This window comes from Crocodylus siamensis, chromosome 3 (assembly GCF_052110815.1).
Source record: "Crocodylus siamensis isolate JL-2025a chromosome 3, ASM5211081v1, whole genome shotgun sequence".
NCBI lineage: Eukaryota > Metazoa > Chordata > Crocodylia > Crocodylidae > Crocodylus > Crocodylus siamensis.
This window is the reverse complement of record NC_143397.1, coordinates 260,071,408-260,087,517: the sequence shown is the minus strand read 5'-3', so window position 1 is coordinate 260,087,517 and position 16,110 is coordinate 260,071,408. Positions and strand designations below refer to the sequence as shown.

General features: G+C 53.7%; 1 protein-coding gene across 3 annotated transcripts in view; it reads left to right on the top strand.

Moving 5' to 3' along the window:
- Positions 1-16,110, top strand: part of MROH1 (maestro heat like repeat family member 1) — an 83,356-nt gene that overhangs the window by 4,403 nt on the left and 62,843 nt on the right. For all 3 annotated transcript variants that reach the window (XM_090040882.1, XM_090040881.1, XM_090040883.1), the window contains exons 2-6: positions 1,150-1,295; positions 1,729-1,860; positions 2,786-2,948; positions 4,617-4,715; positions 15,735-15,886. In XM_090040882.1, coding sequence (XP_089897008.1) covers positions 1,150-1,295; positions 1,729-1,860; positions 2,786-2,948; positions 4,617-4,715; positions 15,735-15,886 — 692 coding nt within the window. The remainder of the gene's footprint in view (positions 1-1,149; positions 1,296-1,728; positions 1,861-2,785; positions 2,949-4,616; positions 4,716-15,734; positions 15,887-16,110) is intronic.

Genomic DNA, 16,110 nt, shown 5'->3' with positions numbered 1-16,110 from the left:
CATGTGCCCAGGCACGTGCCTCAATCTTCTAAGCCACAGCGGCATGGTCAAGCCCAGGCTCCAGGGAGCTGCTGCAGGAGGTCAGACGAGAGCGCCCGGGGCCCTGCTAGCCTTACTCGCCAAGAAGGCAGAAGCGGAAGCCGGAGCCACTGCCACAGCGGAGCTGTGGGTCCGTCTGCAGAATGCTTCTGCCAGCCACTCAGCGGTGACCTAGGGAGTGTCCCTCCCTGGTCCCAGGGAGCATGTGGCCAGAGAAGGAGCACGGGGCTTTGCTCCAGGCCTTTTTCTCAGCCCTGTGGCATGTTGGCACCTGGCGCTTGTGTTTGTCTCTAGGTAGTGGGGATAGGAAATGTTCTCCAACCCCAGTCTTTGGTTGTAGAGCCAAAAGGGAAAGTGTAAAACCTTGCAACCTGCAGGATAGTATGAAGGCTAAGGTCCTGTTGAGGCGACATTGATGGTAACATCACATTTGGGTGCAACGAACTGAATCACTGCAAACATTGGAAGCTGCATCGGGTGTGTAGGTACTGCATCAGGTGCGGAAGCACGGCCTTGGCCCCGGGGAGAGGGGCTTCCAAGGTTGAGGTGCCCAGGCAAAACCATTCTTCGGGTCCTGGCGGGAGTGAGGGAGCCTGGAATGAGCATGTGAAGGAAGGCTTGAGGGTAGGATTCCCTGGAGGTTGAGGCAAGTCGGAAAGGGGCAGTAGTTGAGGACCAAGAGGTGATGGAGCAAAGGCAGGGTGGGAGTCCTGGCTTGCGGCAGGTGCACTAGGAGACCAAGTGCCTCCTCTCTCCAGAGGGCAGCGGTGCCTGTATTCTACGGGCTGTTGGACACCTAGGTTGGAAGGCGCGTGTGTATGTAGTCGGTGGTAGCAGATGACAGAACAAGGAGCAACAAGCAGCAAGCAAGTTGGGGTTAGATGTTATGAAGAACTTTCTCCCTTGAAGGGTAGTAAAGCACTGGAACAGGGTCCCCAGAGTGGTGGTGGCATCTCCATCCTCTGGAGGTGTTTAAGACCCAGCAAGGTAAAGCCCTGGCTGGGATGATGCGGTTCTGCTTGGAGCAGGGGGTTGGACTAGATGTGACCTCCTGAAGGTCCCTTCCAGCCATCACGTTCCACGATCGTGTATGCCTGACTTTCCTCTCAGGACTTGCCACGACATTGATGGATGCCACCACCGACAAGGATCTGTCAGTCCAGGAGCAGATCTACAACGCTCTGTGCTATCTGGGAGAAGCCGAGCCTGCAGAGATCCTGAACTGCTGTGATGAATACCTGCGGCAGCATGACAAGGTAGGCCTCTGCACGCCTGCCCAGAGCCACTGGCAGTAAGGTGGAACAGAGTCTGCAGCTACAGTGCTGGCTGAGAGGTGCAGGTTGGGCTGGGGGAACGTGAGCGCTGGGCTGGGAGTATTGCGGAGGGCCCAGGCCCTGTGACGGGGAGAAATGGCTGGGCTCTGAAGCCTACAAGAGCCCCTCGCGAGTGGCTGTCTGACTCAGCTGCTGGCAGTGAAGCACAGCCAGGGTCAGCAACAAAGACAAGCCAGAGCTGGCACGTTCCACTCTTCCCACAGCCAGCACCTTGTCATGCAGCAGACTGGGTAGAAAGGGGATATGCCACTGCCTTCCTGCAGGTGCCCTAGCAGACTGAGCCCCGGAAGGGGTGCTGAGCCTTCCAGGGCTTTTGTTCGGTCCCGCAGACTCTTGTGCGTTCTTTTTCCCATAGCTGGCTTACCCGCACCGCATCACCATCCTGAAGGCAATGGAAACAGTGGTGAAGAATAACATGGCCCATCTGGACAAGAGCACCGCCAAGGTGGTTATCTTCCTGGCATCTAATGAAATGACCAAGTCAAAGGTAAATGCTGCTGGCTAGGGCCTCGTATGGGCTCCCTCTGCAAGGCTTCCTGTGCTGCATGCTCTCAGGCCTATGACCTGCAGGCAGGGGGAGTCCTGCTGCCCCTTGTCTCCTCCTTGCAGTGAGCATCACTGCCACCATCTTTTTGGCAGGCCAGTCTTCTTCCTGCACCCTTTTCCACTCTGCCTAAGAGTTCGTGGTAGCCCAGGTGTGGCAGGTGTGTTGTGCCCTGCGTGGGAGGGTGAGGAGATGAAAACTGACAGCGGGTTTCCCTTTTTAATCTGCTTAACAGTCATGGTTAATCAAGTGACATAAGAGGGCAGGGGAGTGTGTGTGGGGGTGGGGGGAGGGAGGAAGGAGAGATGGAAACTGCAGATAAAGGGGGAACCCACTAGTTGGACATGCAAGTCTAAACATCTAGTCTTGTCAGGATTTGCACACGCTGTTATGTACACAAGGTGAACACCTACCTGGGGACCGACTCTGCCCCTACTCATCTCTGTGCATAGTCCAGTGACCCTTAGCCTGGGTGCCTTGAGATTCTTTCGAGGCTGCTCGGGGCACCACACTATGCATGCAAGCGTGATTCACAAGGAAAAACCAGGGATTTCAGTTAGGAATTCATAATGTTAAAACCCTTCTGCTTCACTGTGGTCTTTTGAGGTTTTTGCAACAAGAATTGCTCTGCTCTTCCATAGTCAGAAACTTGAGGGAAAACTAAAAGCTGGACTTTTCTGAGTGGGGCTTTGAGTCTGAAAAGGTCGAGAGCCACAGGCATAGTCTGTCCTGTCAGCTTCCAGGGTTGGCCAGCTGCTGTGGGCAAGTGCTGTGCTAGTGCTCTAGTCCCCAGTGAGTAGAAGCGTTTTTATTGGGGTGCTCACATGCGGCTGTTTTGGGTAATTTGTACCTGGTTTGTTTGCCTTAGGAAATAATCCATGAGTGGCAGGAGGCAGCAAGCAATGTCCTCGTTGCAGTGGGGCAGCGCTTCATCAACAAAGTGATGGAGGAAGTGCTGACCAAATTCCAGCCCGGGATCCTGCCGCACTACTTCATCGTGCAGACGTTCGCAAACCTCTCTGTGTCTAATGGTAATTACCTGCTCCTCCACTCTTCTACCCGCCCCCCCCCCCTTCAATAAACTGTGCAGACTTTCTGCGCTGGGAGTAAAGCCAAGGCAAGACCTCCTGCACAGGGTGGTTTGGAGTGCTCCAGCTGGAACGGGCTAGGCACAAACCCGGCCACTTCCATGGTGTAGCAGGCTCTGCACAGGTGACCATGCTTGGCATGGCTGCGGAGCCCTCGGACTTCACTTCGCTGGGCTTTGCAGAGACTATGTCTGGAGTAGCCATGCTAGGAAGAGGTTGTGTGCTAAAATGCAGGTGGTGGGGGTGGCACTGGTGTGCACTGCTTGCTTGCTGTTCCTCCCCTCCACATGGGTGGTGAGACAAAGCCTCAAGTCCCTGGCAGAGGTGTGGCTTTCCAGAACTCATCCTGTCCTTTTGTGCTGGCTTGGGGCAGGGGAAGCTGTTAGAGCTGGCAGCCAAGTCCAAGGTCACTGCAGAATGACAGACCCACTGCCAGAGGTGTTGAGGTGTTTTGTGAGCTTGTGCATGGAGGTGAGCTGATGCAGTGTCTGCTACTGCCTTTTGGCCCTGGTACCATCTGAGCCCAGCTTGTGCTGCTCTAAGGCCTTGTGTGAGTCGGGGGGCGCTCCCCAGTTGTTGCTCGAAGCTGGATGCTCAGTCAGCTGTTCAGCATCCCTAAGATGAGACCCAAGCTGCTGCTGTGGCTGACTTGCCACACCGCTGGTCAGGAGCCCTAACCCTGCCTAAGCTCCCTATCTGCAAACTTGAGGACTCCCTTGTTGCAAAGACACAACCTGCTGAGCCCCCAGCGTGTTGTTCCCATCATGTCTGGGAGTCGCTCTGTGCTGAAACTAGACGTGACTGCTGCCGACCACCTCTCCTTGTCCCATCTCAACCTCTGGTGTGGACAGAGCTCTCACTGAATGGCACTCAGGCAGCTCTTCTATCGGTGTGCACTCCCAGCTAGTATAAGCAGCTTGATCAGATCCAGTCTCTTAATTGCATGGCTGATGAGGAACACTGCCACTGGGACAACTCTCCTTGCCCCCATGTCAGCTCAATCCTGAATGGTTATGGGCAGCCCTACTTTGCACAGTAAGGGGTTGGTGTCCTCCAGGCCTCCTGGAGTCCTCTCAGCCATGCTTTTAAAGGCTGAGGTTGTGATGTTCTTAAAAACAGTATCTTCTGGGCAGGGCTGCTGGTAGAGAGGCTAGGTAGGATCATGGGCAACAGAGCCCGGGCCTATAGAGTCCAACAACCCAAACACTTGCTAGCTTATGGGCTGCTTAGCAGCTAGTAGGGTTTAGCTGGTGAGGTGTTGGCTGGGTTTGGGGAGTTGGGTGGGGAATAAGGGGCAAGGTGGTAGATGGAGGGTTGGTAAGTGCTAATACTACCCTCGTACTTGGCTGCTCCAGGTTGTGATGACCAGCTGTAGTCCTGAGCTGCCCGAGCTGGTATCCCTGCTGCTCTCGTTCAGAACCGTTTGCAGTTGTATTCATGGTTTGTGATTTGAAATGTCAGGTGCTCAAGTTGGACTGACTGAAGGACCTTATGCAGCTGTTGTCTAGTCTGCTTTGCATGTGGATTCTTATACAGTCTCCCTCCCCATGATCAGACACTGCCTGGGGTCACACCAGCCAGTTGCGACTCTCTTTTCTTCTTTCCTACTAGTATTTGGGATGGTGCCTTTCTTGAACTCCATCCTTGGGACCATGCTGCCGATGCTGGGGATGGCCAAACAGGACCACATGAAGTCTGTGTTCTGCTATGGTAAGGCTTGACTGACCACGTGCAAAGTGTGAGCTGGGCAATACACCACCTTTTCCCCCTGCTGTGACTAGACTGGCTTTGGCTTTGGCCTGGGCTCAGCAGCCTGAAGGGTTTGGAGGCTGTCTGGGAGCTGACCTGTTGCAGACCACATAGCTGGCTAGCTCTGGGGACTGGGATGGGATATTGAGGTTGCTGGCAGTGGATGCATGCAGCATTTGCCTGCTGGGCTGAGTGCCTTTGTGCTCTGAGCACAGGCTTCCCCGGGCACTGGAGTGCTGACTGAGCCAGGGATGCCCCCTCCAACTGATGTTGGCATTCTGGCTCTATCTGCTACTTTGGTTTTCCAGTGCAGATTCCCAAAGCTTCTCGTTCCCAGCTGACCCACCCAGCAGTTAGGCTGCTAGCCAGCTGGTGCTGGGAGGAAACAGCTGTCACTGCCATGTCACAGCATCCACAGACAAACAGGTGGGGGTTTCTAGGGGCTCACAAGAGCACTGTTGGCTGGGGCTGGAGGGGGAGCATGTGAGACTACACTGGCAGGGTGGTCTGGCATTAGTGTATACCCACCGGAGTAGAAAGCTCCTGCAGTACACGGTTGCACCTTCGTCTCCCTCAAGCCATTTCTAGCAATAGGCTACTAACCCTGATGTCTGCTGTCCTTCAGTGGCAGTAAGCAGCTGCCTGTTTGCAATCCGAACAAACCCCTGCACTGACTCTTCTCAGCGTTTTTTCTGTTGCATGCCAAAATGATCCAGGCACTTTGGAAGACATGAGCTGTAGCTTTATAGTTCTCTTAAAGTAGTGCCTTGGGCTCGAGCTCTAGAGCTCTCTTGTGTGTAGCATCCTGCTGGTTAAGTGAGGTGGTAAACTAAGTGTTCTGGGTTTTTTGCAAAACGCTTGCCTGTGAATAGATTGTATGTAACTGTATGGGGGAGTGTTCACCTTCCTCCTAAGTAACCTCCATGTGAAGTGTAAGGGCTGCATTAGAGAGGGCAGCAGATGGCAGGGGTGTTGATTTTGGCTCTGGATAAAAGCCCAGGCTGGGGCTTAGCAGTTTCAAGCATGCAGCCCCTGGGGTAGATGGTGTCATCCATCTATGCTGGGTCCCCCTGGACTCCATGAGGAGCTGGCCATCTGTCCGGCCTTCTCTTCTACCATGGGACAAACAGAACTGTCCTAGAGCCAGTGTTTGTACTCAACCTGGCCCAGGCAGGCCTTACAAGGCTGCAGTGTTGTCTCCTTGCAGGTTGAAGTCCAGCTGGAGGTGGTTAGTCTCAGGAACCTGGACATGATACTACCAGTCTCATTTTAATGTCTGAGCTTATGGCTTCATTTCCTCAGCCAGCTGTGGGCAGAGGAGACTAGGGGAGCACATGGTGCCTCTTCAAAAGCATAGCCAGACACAGCTTCTCTGCATCTCCGTGCCCTGCTGTGCCGGCAGCCTGCTCATGCCATGCCCCTTGCTGCCATCTGAGCACACGGCCTGTGAAGTAGTAACTCAGAGCTGTGCATCCATCGTAAGTGGGCTCAGTGGGGACCTCCAGCATCTCCCTGCGCTGCAGGAGGTGAGTTTCTGTGACCTAAGCTCAGCCGTGGCTCGTTCTCTTGCAAACAGACTCTGCTTGCCAGGTTAACCAGGCACCCAAGAGACTCCTTTGCCTTGGAGCAGATGTTACAGCATCATCATCGCTTTCAATTTAACACAGTCCAGTGGACCAGCACTTCTGCTCTGGGAGCCCCGAAGCTGTTCATGCAGGGAGCATGCCTTGAGTAAAGCTAGTTAGGAAGGGAAGGGATTCCCTTAGGTATCCACTTCACTGCGCCTCGCTGTTGTGGAATAGTCGGTGCAGAGGAAGGAGTTGCCTTGCCAGTCGCAACCACCGAGCCATCAGAAAGGAGCTGAGGTGATGATGCAGGTGGCCCATAGCTGAGCATGGCAAAGCACTTGTGCCATACTGCCCATGAGCTGCGAGAGGTCCAAAGTTACCTGTGAGTGGTCAGTGAGCTGGTACTAAGACAGTCCCACATTCCTGTCTTGGGATATGGAGGTGGCTGGACCAGTGTCTATGTGACTGCCCCAAGGTTTGGGTGGGACTGCTGATCTGGATCAAGGGCCTCATGTCTGTCATGCTGTGGGGCTGAGCTGTGTGCCTGGGCAGGATGGAGCTGCTCTGTGGAGCTGTCTGGGCTGGACGGTTAAGGGGTTCTGGAGTGACAGCCTCTACCTCACTTCTTGCAGAAGTGGCAGGTGGGTGGCAAATGAGGCAGGAGACTTCAGGAGAAGAACAAAAGGTCTAGTCTTGTGTAGGCCCCTGCAGAATGGGGCCTGTGCACTGCCCCAGACTTCCCAAGGTTATTGCCGTGTGTGTTCCCACTTTTGGCCACCCAGCACATAGCCCTGAAGCCTTATGCTGAAGGGGGGGAGCACTTGTAGCTGTAACTGTGGTGGAGCAGGGCTTTGAACCCGGGAAGTGCTGCATTTAGCAGAGTTCTGTGCTGGGGACATTGGGTCTCGGCTGTCCTATTGTCTGCCTGAACTACCAGGCACTCTTGACCTTGCACTGCCATTAGCATGGATTAATGTTGGCCACATGCAGCAGGGCTGCTTTGAACTGCCTGATTATAAAATCGATGACGGGGAGCCCATGAAAACATGGTATAATCTGGCGTTCGGAGCGGGGCTCAGTTTGTGTGCCGTTGGAGGCCTGTTTTCATATGGAGTTCAGTGCTTGAACACAATATTGAATACTGCTTGTCAACCGGGTGCGTTGCAGCTGCTGTCCTCCATGCCCAGCCCCTTTAGCTCCCACATCTCTTCCCCTCAGTGTCCTAGTGTAGCCCTATGGATGCAGGACTGAAGGCGACCTCCTGGGTCGGACCTTCCTGCTGTTACAGGCACCAGGTCACAATCCCTTTTAAGCAAAAAGCACCATCATAAGCAAGGGGCCCAGTTCCTACTGCCCCTTCGGAGCCATGGTCCCCTAAGCATTAGAAACCACCTCAATTTATTGCAAGCCTATTCTCTTCCCCCACGGTCGCCAGTTCCTTCCTCTCCTATGCTGAGCGGTGGCGAGGGTGGAACGTCCTGCGCTTACAGCAGGGGTTGGCCGGTCGCCCTCTGGTCCAGTGCCCAGTCCCACTCTGGCCTCAAGCAGCAGTTCCAAGGGAAAGTACCCCTCACCCCAAGGCCCTGGCCTGGGACATCTGCAGTCTGGGCAGCTCCGGCAGAGGCGAGGGGTTAGCATCTACTTTGAGTCAGGATCCTCCATGGTTTAGCTGCTGAACTCAGATCTATGAATCATCTGAAGGAGGAGACTGTCCAAAGACCAAGAGCTTAGCTTCCTGACCTTGCCTGATGCCTCATCCTGCTCAACTTCAGGTTCCCGCACAAAGCTTGGGCAGGTCTCCAAGGGCTGCAGGCTTTATTTTAAAAGGGAGAAATCACTTTTTCTTTCTAGCCACGTTTCATAGTTTCTAGGGTCGGAAGGGACCTGAGCAGATCATCCAGTCCGACCCCCTGCCATGGCAGGAAAGATTACTGGGGTCAAACGACCCCAGCAAGATGTGCATCTAACCTCCTCTTAAACACCCCCAGGGCAGGAGCCTGCACCACTTCTCTTGGAAGCTGGTTCCAGACCCTAGCCGCCCTGACCGTGAAGTTGCACCTCCTGATATCTAACCTAAATCTACCCTCTGCCAGCTTGTGACCATTATTCCTGGTCACTCCTGGTGGTGCTCGGGGGAACAGTGACTCCCCCAGTGCCTGCTGATCCCCCCTGACTAGTATATAACAGGCCACTAGATCCCCCTCAGCCTTCTCTTGTGGAGGCTGAACAGGTTCAGGTCCCGTCGCCTCTCCTCGTAGGGCCTGCCCTGCTGCCCCCTGATCATATGAGCGGCCCTCCTCTGGACCCTCTCCATGCTGTCCACATCCCTCCTGAAGTGCGGCGCCCAGAACTGGACGCAGTACTCCAGCTGCACAGAGGGGGAGGATCACCTCCCCGGACCTGCTCGAGATGCATCTGTGGATTCAGGACAAGGTGCGGTCGGCTTTCCTGACCGCGTCCCCACACTGCCGGCCCATGTTCATCTTGGAGTCCATGATGATCCCCAGATCCTTTTCCGCCTCCATGCTGACAAGAGGGGAGTTCCCCAACCTGTAGGTATGGTGCCGGTTGTTCCTCCCGAGGTGCATCACCTTGCACTTATCTGTGTTGAAACCCAACCTATTCTTATCCGCCCACCCTTGTAACCTGTCTAGGTCTGATTGTAGCCTGTTGCATCCTTCCAGCGTGCCCACGTCCCCCCACATCCTAGTGTCATCAGCAAATTTGAACAGTGTGCTTTTTACCCCCTCGTCCAAATCACTGATGAAGATGTTGAACAGTGCGGGCCCGAGGACCGAGCCCTCTGGACCCCCACTGCCCGCGTCCTTCCAGGTTGAGAAGGACCCATCCACTACCACCCTCCGGGTGCGGCCCTCCAGTCAGTTGGCGACACATCTGACTGTGTGGGTGTCTACACCACAGCCCCCCAGTTTCTTAATGAGAACGGGGTGAGAGACAGTGTCAAAAGCCTTCTGGAAGTCCAGGAAGACTATATCCACTGCTACCCCTGTGTCTAATGATCTGGTGATCTGATCGTAGAAGGCCACCAGGTTGGTCTGACAGGACCTGCCACTGATGAACCCGTGTTGGTTGCCCCTAAGCATGCAGTCTCCTGCTGGCCCCTCCTGGATGTGTGCCAGCATAATTTTCTCAAACAGCTTGCCTAGGATCGAAGTAAGACTAACCGGCCTATAGTTTCCTGGGTCCTCCCTCCTCCCTTTTTTGAAGATGGGGACCACATTGGCCCTCTTCCAGTCCTCCGGTACCTCTCCAGAGCACCACGAGTGCTCGTACAGCCGTGCCAGGGGACTTGCAATGACCTCGGCCAGTTCCTTTAGGACTCTAGGGTGGAGATCATCCGGGCCGGCTGACTTGAATATGTCCAACCCCTCCAGAAGCTCCCTAACTAAATCCTCGCTAACCCGTGGCTCAGGTGTGCCTCCCCTGGGGCCCGAGGGGCGCCCAGCAGGGAGGTGACTGTCCTGGTCCCTACTTAGGAAGACGGAGGCAAAGAAATCGTTAAACGTAGATTTCATAGACATTAGGGCTGGAAGGGACCTCGGGAGATCGAGTCCAGCCCCCTGCCCAAGGGACAGGAAGTCAGCTGGGGTCATAGGATCCCAGCAAGATAAGCATCCAATCTACTCTTGAAGGTGTTCAATGTAGGTGCTTGAACCACCTCTGCTGGCAGACTGCTCCAGACCTTGGGGGCTCGGACAAGAAAGAAATTCTTCCTTATGTCCAGCCTGAAATGGTCTTGCAGGAGTTTGTGACCGTTCGACCTCGTCATCCCTTGGGGCGCTCTGGTGAACAGACGTTTCCCCAGATCCTGGTGGTCACCCCTGATAAACTTATAGGTGGCCATCAGATCACCCCTGAGCCTACGCTTTTCCAGGCTAAAGAGTCCCATGGCTCTCAGCCTGTCATCGTAAGGTCTGTTTTCCTGACCTCTGATCATGCGCGTGGCTCTCCTCTGGACTCTCTCAAGCTTCTCCACATCCTTTTTGAATTGTGGAGCCCAAAACTGGACGCAGTACTCCAGCTGCAGCCTCACCAAGGCCGAGTACAAGGGGAGAATGACGTCCCGGGATTTGCTCGAGAAGCATCTATGGATGCAAGCCAGCATTTTGGTCGCTTTACTAGCCACAGCATCGCATTGCAGGCTCATGTTCATCTTGTGGTCAATGATGACCCCCAAGTCTTTTTCTTCTGTAGTGCTAACCAACGTAGCACTGCTGAGCCTATAAGGGTGCTGCAGGTTTTTCCTCCCAAGGTGGAGAACCTTGCATTTTTCGGTGTTAAACACCATCAGGTTAGCTGTGCTGTCTGGTGTGACGACCAAGTTTCCCAACGCGTCCTGCAAGGGCCCCACAGCTAAACTGTTTTGGCTTAAAACAGGCTCATCTCGAGACAGACGCCAGCTGCATCAAAATGTCAGAGCTTCCCCTCCTAATTAAAAATGTTAAGCAACTGAAAACATAACTTTCTACAGAGAAGTGGAGAAAAACCTTGAAGTGCCTAGAGGAGAGCAAGGTGATCGGGAACAGCCAGCATGGCTTCATCGAGATCAAGTGGTGTCTGATCAACCTGATTGCCCTCCATGAAGAGGTAAAAGGCCCTGTGGATTGGAGGGAAAGCTGTGGATGGGACTGTACTCCATTACATTCTCATTAGCAAGCTGTGGAAATAAAGACTAGATGAAGGTGAATAATGACAAGTGCAACATCCTGCACTGAGGAGGAAACAATCCCATGCACCGGTGCAGGCTGGGGGGGACGAGCTGGGCAGCAGCTCTGCAGAAAAGGACCTGGGGGGGGCAGGGGACAAGAAGCTAAACAGGAGCCAGCAGTGTGTCCTTGGTGCCAAGAAGGCCAACAGCATTCTGGACTGCATTGGTAGGAGCGCTGCCAGCAGATCGAGGGCAATGATTCTTCCACTCTATTCAGCCCTGGGGAGGTGACATCTGGAGTCCTGTGTCCAGCTGTGGCCCTCACTACAGAAAGGATGTGGACATGTTGGAGAGATTCCAGCGGAGGGGAAACAGAAATGGTTGTGGGCTGGGGGACAGGACTGGTGAGGAGAGACTGGGGGAACTAGGTTGATTTAGTCTGGAGAAGAGAAGACCGAGGGGGATTGAACAGCAGCCTTCACCTCCCCCCAGGGGGGCTGCAAAGAGGATGGAGCTGGGCTGTTCTCAGTGGGGGCAGATGACAGGACAAGGAACAATGGGCTCAAGTTACAGCAAGGGAAGTTGAGGTTGGATATTAGGAAAAACATTCTCACAAGGAGGGTAGTAAAGCACTGGGACAGGCTCCCCAGAGAGGTGGTGGGATCTCCATCCTTGGAGGATTTGAAAACGCAGGTAGACAAAGCCTTGACTGGGATGATGTAGCTGGAGCTGGTCCTGCTTGGAGCAGGGGGTTGGACTAGTTGTGATCTCCCGAGCTCCCTTCCAGCCCTCGTTGTCTAAGAGTCTGTGGAAATACTGTAAAGTGGATGCATAACTGGCTGGATCATTGTGCTCAATGGGAAGTCCTCAGTGGCTCAGTATCTAGTTAGGAGTTAGTACCTGGAGCTCTTCAAGGGTCTCTCCTGGGTCCAGCATTGTTTAACATCTTCATTAATGAATGGACAATGGGATTGGTGGAGTTATCTGCAAATTTGCTAAGTGTGCAAGGTTGGGCAGAGCTGCAGATACTCTGGAGGTTAGGACGAGCATCCAGACTGACCTGGATAAACCAGAGGAATAGTCCAAAATGAATTGGACAAGATTCAACAAGGAGAAGTGTGAAGTCTTGCACTTGGGGCAGAGTAGTTGCAGGCCCAAATACAGTCTGGGAAATGATGGCCAGGCTGCAGTATGGCAGAGAAGTACCTGGGTGGGAGGGTTGCAGCGGCCATTACTGCTGGCAGTCTCTTGACATGAGGATAACGATCGTCCAGTAAGTAGGGAGGTCATCAGCGAGTCTGATCAGCTTCCTCGGCCACCTGCAGAGATCTGCATCTTCCATCGAAGATCTGACAGATATTTCCAGGAGGGAGTAGATAGTGATTCCCTGTGGATGTGGCTTTTCCAGCCAGGTGAAATGAGGCCAGTTTAGGGTACCATTTCTAGCCTTTCCCTCTGGATCCTAAATAGCCCGCTCAGCCATGATTGCAGCTTCTGAGCCGCGTACGTGTCTCGGTTCCGTGTCCAAAACGCCCATCGTACTGTCATCGCCTCTGCGTAGGTCTTTGGCTAGGGGTTTCCAGTGATCGCTAACACTTGCCCCTGACACCGCTCACCTGTGGCTGTAGGACTTGCTATTGAAGAAGATGCCTGCACGTGTTGCTGTGATGTGGGGATGCTGCTGTACATCTGCAACCACACACAACTTCATGGGAAAGGAGCCTTAGTCTGACAAGGAAAGCTGAGATGACCAGATGTGTTTATTTTGCTGCAGCTTTCGTCTGCCTCTGCAGCCATTGTGAAGTATCCTTTCTTCATCCATCTGCTTTGCCATCGAGGACTTTATTTTTGGATTGCTGTTAGAGTGGAAACCCCTCTCAACCTTGCAGCCATGCGGGACCTTACCGGGAGTACCAAACTCTAGGCGGCATTGCTCTTGAGGGTACCTGCTAGCCCATGAGCCTCTCCACCATATTTGGGTTGCAGTCCTTGGAGGGTCACTGGCCCATAAGCTGAATGACTGAAGAGTCTGCTCTTTTGGCTCAAGGAGAAAAATAAAGGCCAGTCACATCCTGGCTTGTGTTAATAGATGTGTCTCCTGCAAATCAAGGGCAGTGCTGCTTCTGGCCTTTCTCACCAGGAGCATAGTAAAGCACTGGAACAGGTTACCCAGAGAGGTGGTGGACCCCCCATCCTTGGAGGTTTTTGAAGACCTGGGTAGACAAAGCCTTGGCTGAGATGATGTAGCTGAGGCTGGTCCTGCTTGGAGCAGGGGGGTGGACTAGATGTGACCTCCTGAAGTCCCTGCCAGCCCCACGGCTGTCTGTGATTCTGATGGGACTAGGAGTAATGGATTCAGTTTAGGTTGGAGCAAGGGACATTTAGGCTGGAGATGAAGAACTTTCTCACTTTGAGGCTGGCCAAACACTGGACTGGAGGAGTGGTGGCATCTCTATCCACAGAGATTTCTACAAGCAGGTTAGCTAGACACAGACACTGGCTGGAGAGGTTAGTTGAGGATTATTCTACCTTGAGCAGGGGGTAGAATAGATCTCATTAGACTTGGAAGGGATTTTCTTTTCTCTGATCCTATAGGCAGGTCTGCTAATCCAGTCTAATACCCTTCATCTCCCCTGGATGCTCAGGTGGGGAGAAGGCCTCTGTCTCTGCCAAAAATTGTTTTGGCTTAAAAATGTGAATGCCACCGTGTCAAATCTGGTGAATTCTGCCCCAAGGACCACAGCTGCTCAGCAGGTCTCACTCCAGGTGCTACACCTGGATTCAAAATAGTTTCTTCCCCACCCCCAAGAGTAAACTTGAGTCTTTAAAATACTTATTTGAATTTCCTTGGAAAGCAAATGCTGCAGCTGCACTCGAGTCAGCCCAGTGGTCATCCCAACTTGGCATCTTCAGAAATTGCTTCCAGCTTCACAAGGTTGGAAAGAGACCGGTTATGGGGCAGGCTGAGACCTGGAAGCAGGCAGGTTTCTAGCTGGGTCGTACTGTAAGGAGCCAGCTGAGTGTCCAGTGCTACACAGCACAGGCTCAAATGGCTGGAAGAAGTTTTCTGTAAGGAGGCATCTGGCCCTTGAATGTTCCTTTTACCCATACAAGTGGATTTCTTTTTAAATCTGCTGTGCCTGGTTGAAGAGGTTGGTTTATCCAGCTCTCGACACCCACTTCCTTCCCCCCCCCCCCCCGGGCTGGCTGTGGGGTTAAGTTGCGACTGACTACACTTGACACTGCTAGCTCATCTCCCACCACTGCTGGGGGGTGTAAAACGAGTGCATGGGAGGAAAGGGGTGATGCTTGCCTGAGCTCCCCTCTCCGGGGCTGAGAGCAGAGGCAGTGCCAGCCTGGCCTGGGCTGTCTGCAGAGGGCCCGTACGGTGCATGCTGAATCTTTGCCCACCAGGCAGACAGCCGTTTTACCTTCAGCTCCTTTTCAAGTGTGGCCTGGCTCATGCTGAGCAATCCGTCAGACTTTTGAAACTTGTCTTGGATAAAGCCCCTAGCTGGGAGCCTCAACAGAACAAGGAGCAAAGGTCTCAAGTTGCAGCAAGCGTAGTTTAGGTTAGATATTAGGAAAAACTTTCTCACTAGGAGGGTAGTAAAACCCTGGAACGGGCTCCCCAGAGAGGTGGTGGAAGCTCCGTCCTTGCGGGGTTTTAAGACCCGGCTAGACAAAGCCATGGCTGGGATGATGTAGTTGGGACTGGTCCTGCTGTGAGCAGGGGGTTGGACTAAATGTGACCTCCTGAAGTCTCTTCACACCCTCATTATCTGATTCCCTGAGACCCTGTGCTGTACTCCGAGCTGGGACTGAAGTTGTCCTTCGTTTCCATAGCAAATTCAGGAAACGGAGACCTCCATCTCCTCTTGATCTGTTAGGTAACTGGAACAGACTTGAACTGGCTGTGACAGAAGTCCTAGCTGCAGCCTGGTGCCTGGGGAAAGATGCCGCTGTGGAGCATCTTGGACACTTAGAACTAAGGGATAAGTCCTGAAGCGTGCTGCTGGGGATGTCCCTGGGCCTTAGATGTACCTCTGCTCACAAGTCATTCCTGCTTGGGGCTTTCCCCACCTTAAAGATAGGAAGATGGGGCTTAAAATGGCAACACTTGCTAGCCAAGGACCAAACTAGCTAGCCAGGGTCAAAGCCTGTGCAGACATGGATGATGCAGCTTAAAGGAAGAAAACGCATGACTGCACCCGTTGCAGCCACATACACAGTCAGTTGAGCACAGAGGTGACTTTCTCCTGTCGAGCTAGTCCACAGCATCACTTAGTTCAGAGTCTCCTCCGTCTTCCTCCCACCTCTTGGGTCTCCCTGGGCCCTGTTATATGGGGAACATCCTGGATGATTGCCTCTGTTCCCCAGCTAGAAGCCGAGAGGGATGCCAAGCTTGCTAGGGCAAGAGCTACACTGTATTTACGGACCTCCCTAATTCTGAGCTAGCGCAGTCTCTGGAGTTACCAACACCAAGATAGCAAGGTTGCTCTTAAACATGGGTGGAAGGGACCAGGTAAAAGTATCTTGGAAACGTGTCATCTGCCCACCTCCCAGAGGGACTGTTGGGGCTAGGAAAAACCCACAAGCCTCGTGATGAGAGCAGCCTCCGTACCAGGAGACTCCAGCGTTTCTCGGTAGAGTGGTTCCTTTCACTCCCCTGAAGGCCTCCTGTTAGCTCCTAGCACTCAGCCCGTGTATGTGGAACTGACTGCATGCGCCTCTGCCTTGCAGCCCTGCAGCACTTCAGCGAGAGCATTCAGGAGTACCTGGCCAACCTGGACAAAGCCCCTGACCCGACTGTGAGGAAGGACACCTTCTCCAACGAGATCTTCAGCGCCTATGACGTGCTCTTCAACAGCTGGCTGCAGAGCCGGGAGGCCAAGGTGCTGCTGTGCCACTTGTTCTTGCGGTGGGGGCTGCGTCCTGTGGTGGCAGGGAAGGGAGACACCCTTGAAACTGTGCATCCTTGTAGGACTGGGCCTCTCACTGCTTGTGGCAGGGCTTGGCCTGGCTCCCTTCCCTGTGGGTGTTCTCCAATATCTGCGCCCTAAGAGCATGGCTCCTCATCGGCCATGACGGCACAGCTGATGTCCTCCTTGGGCACAGC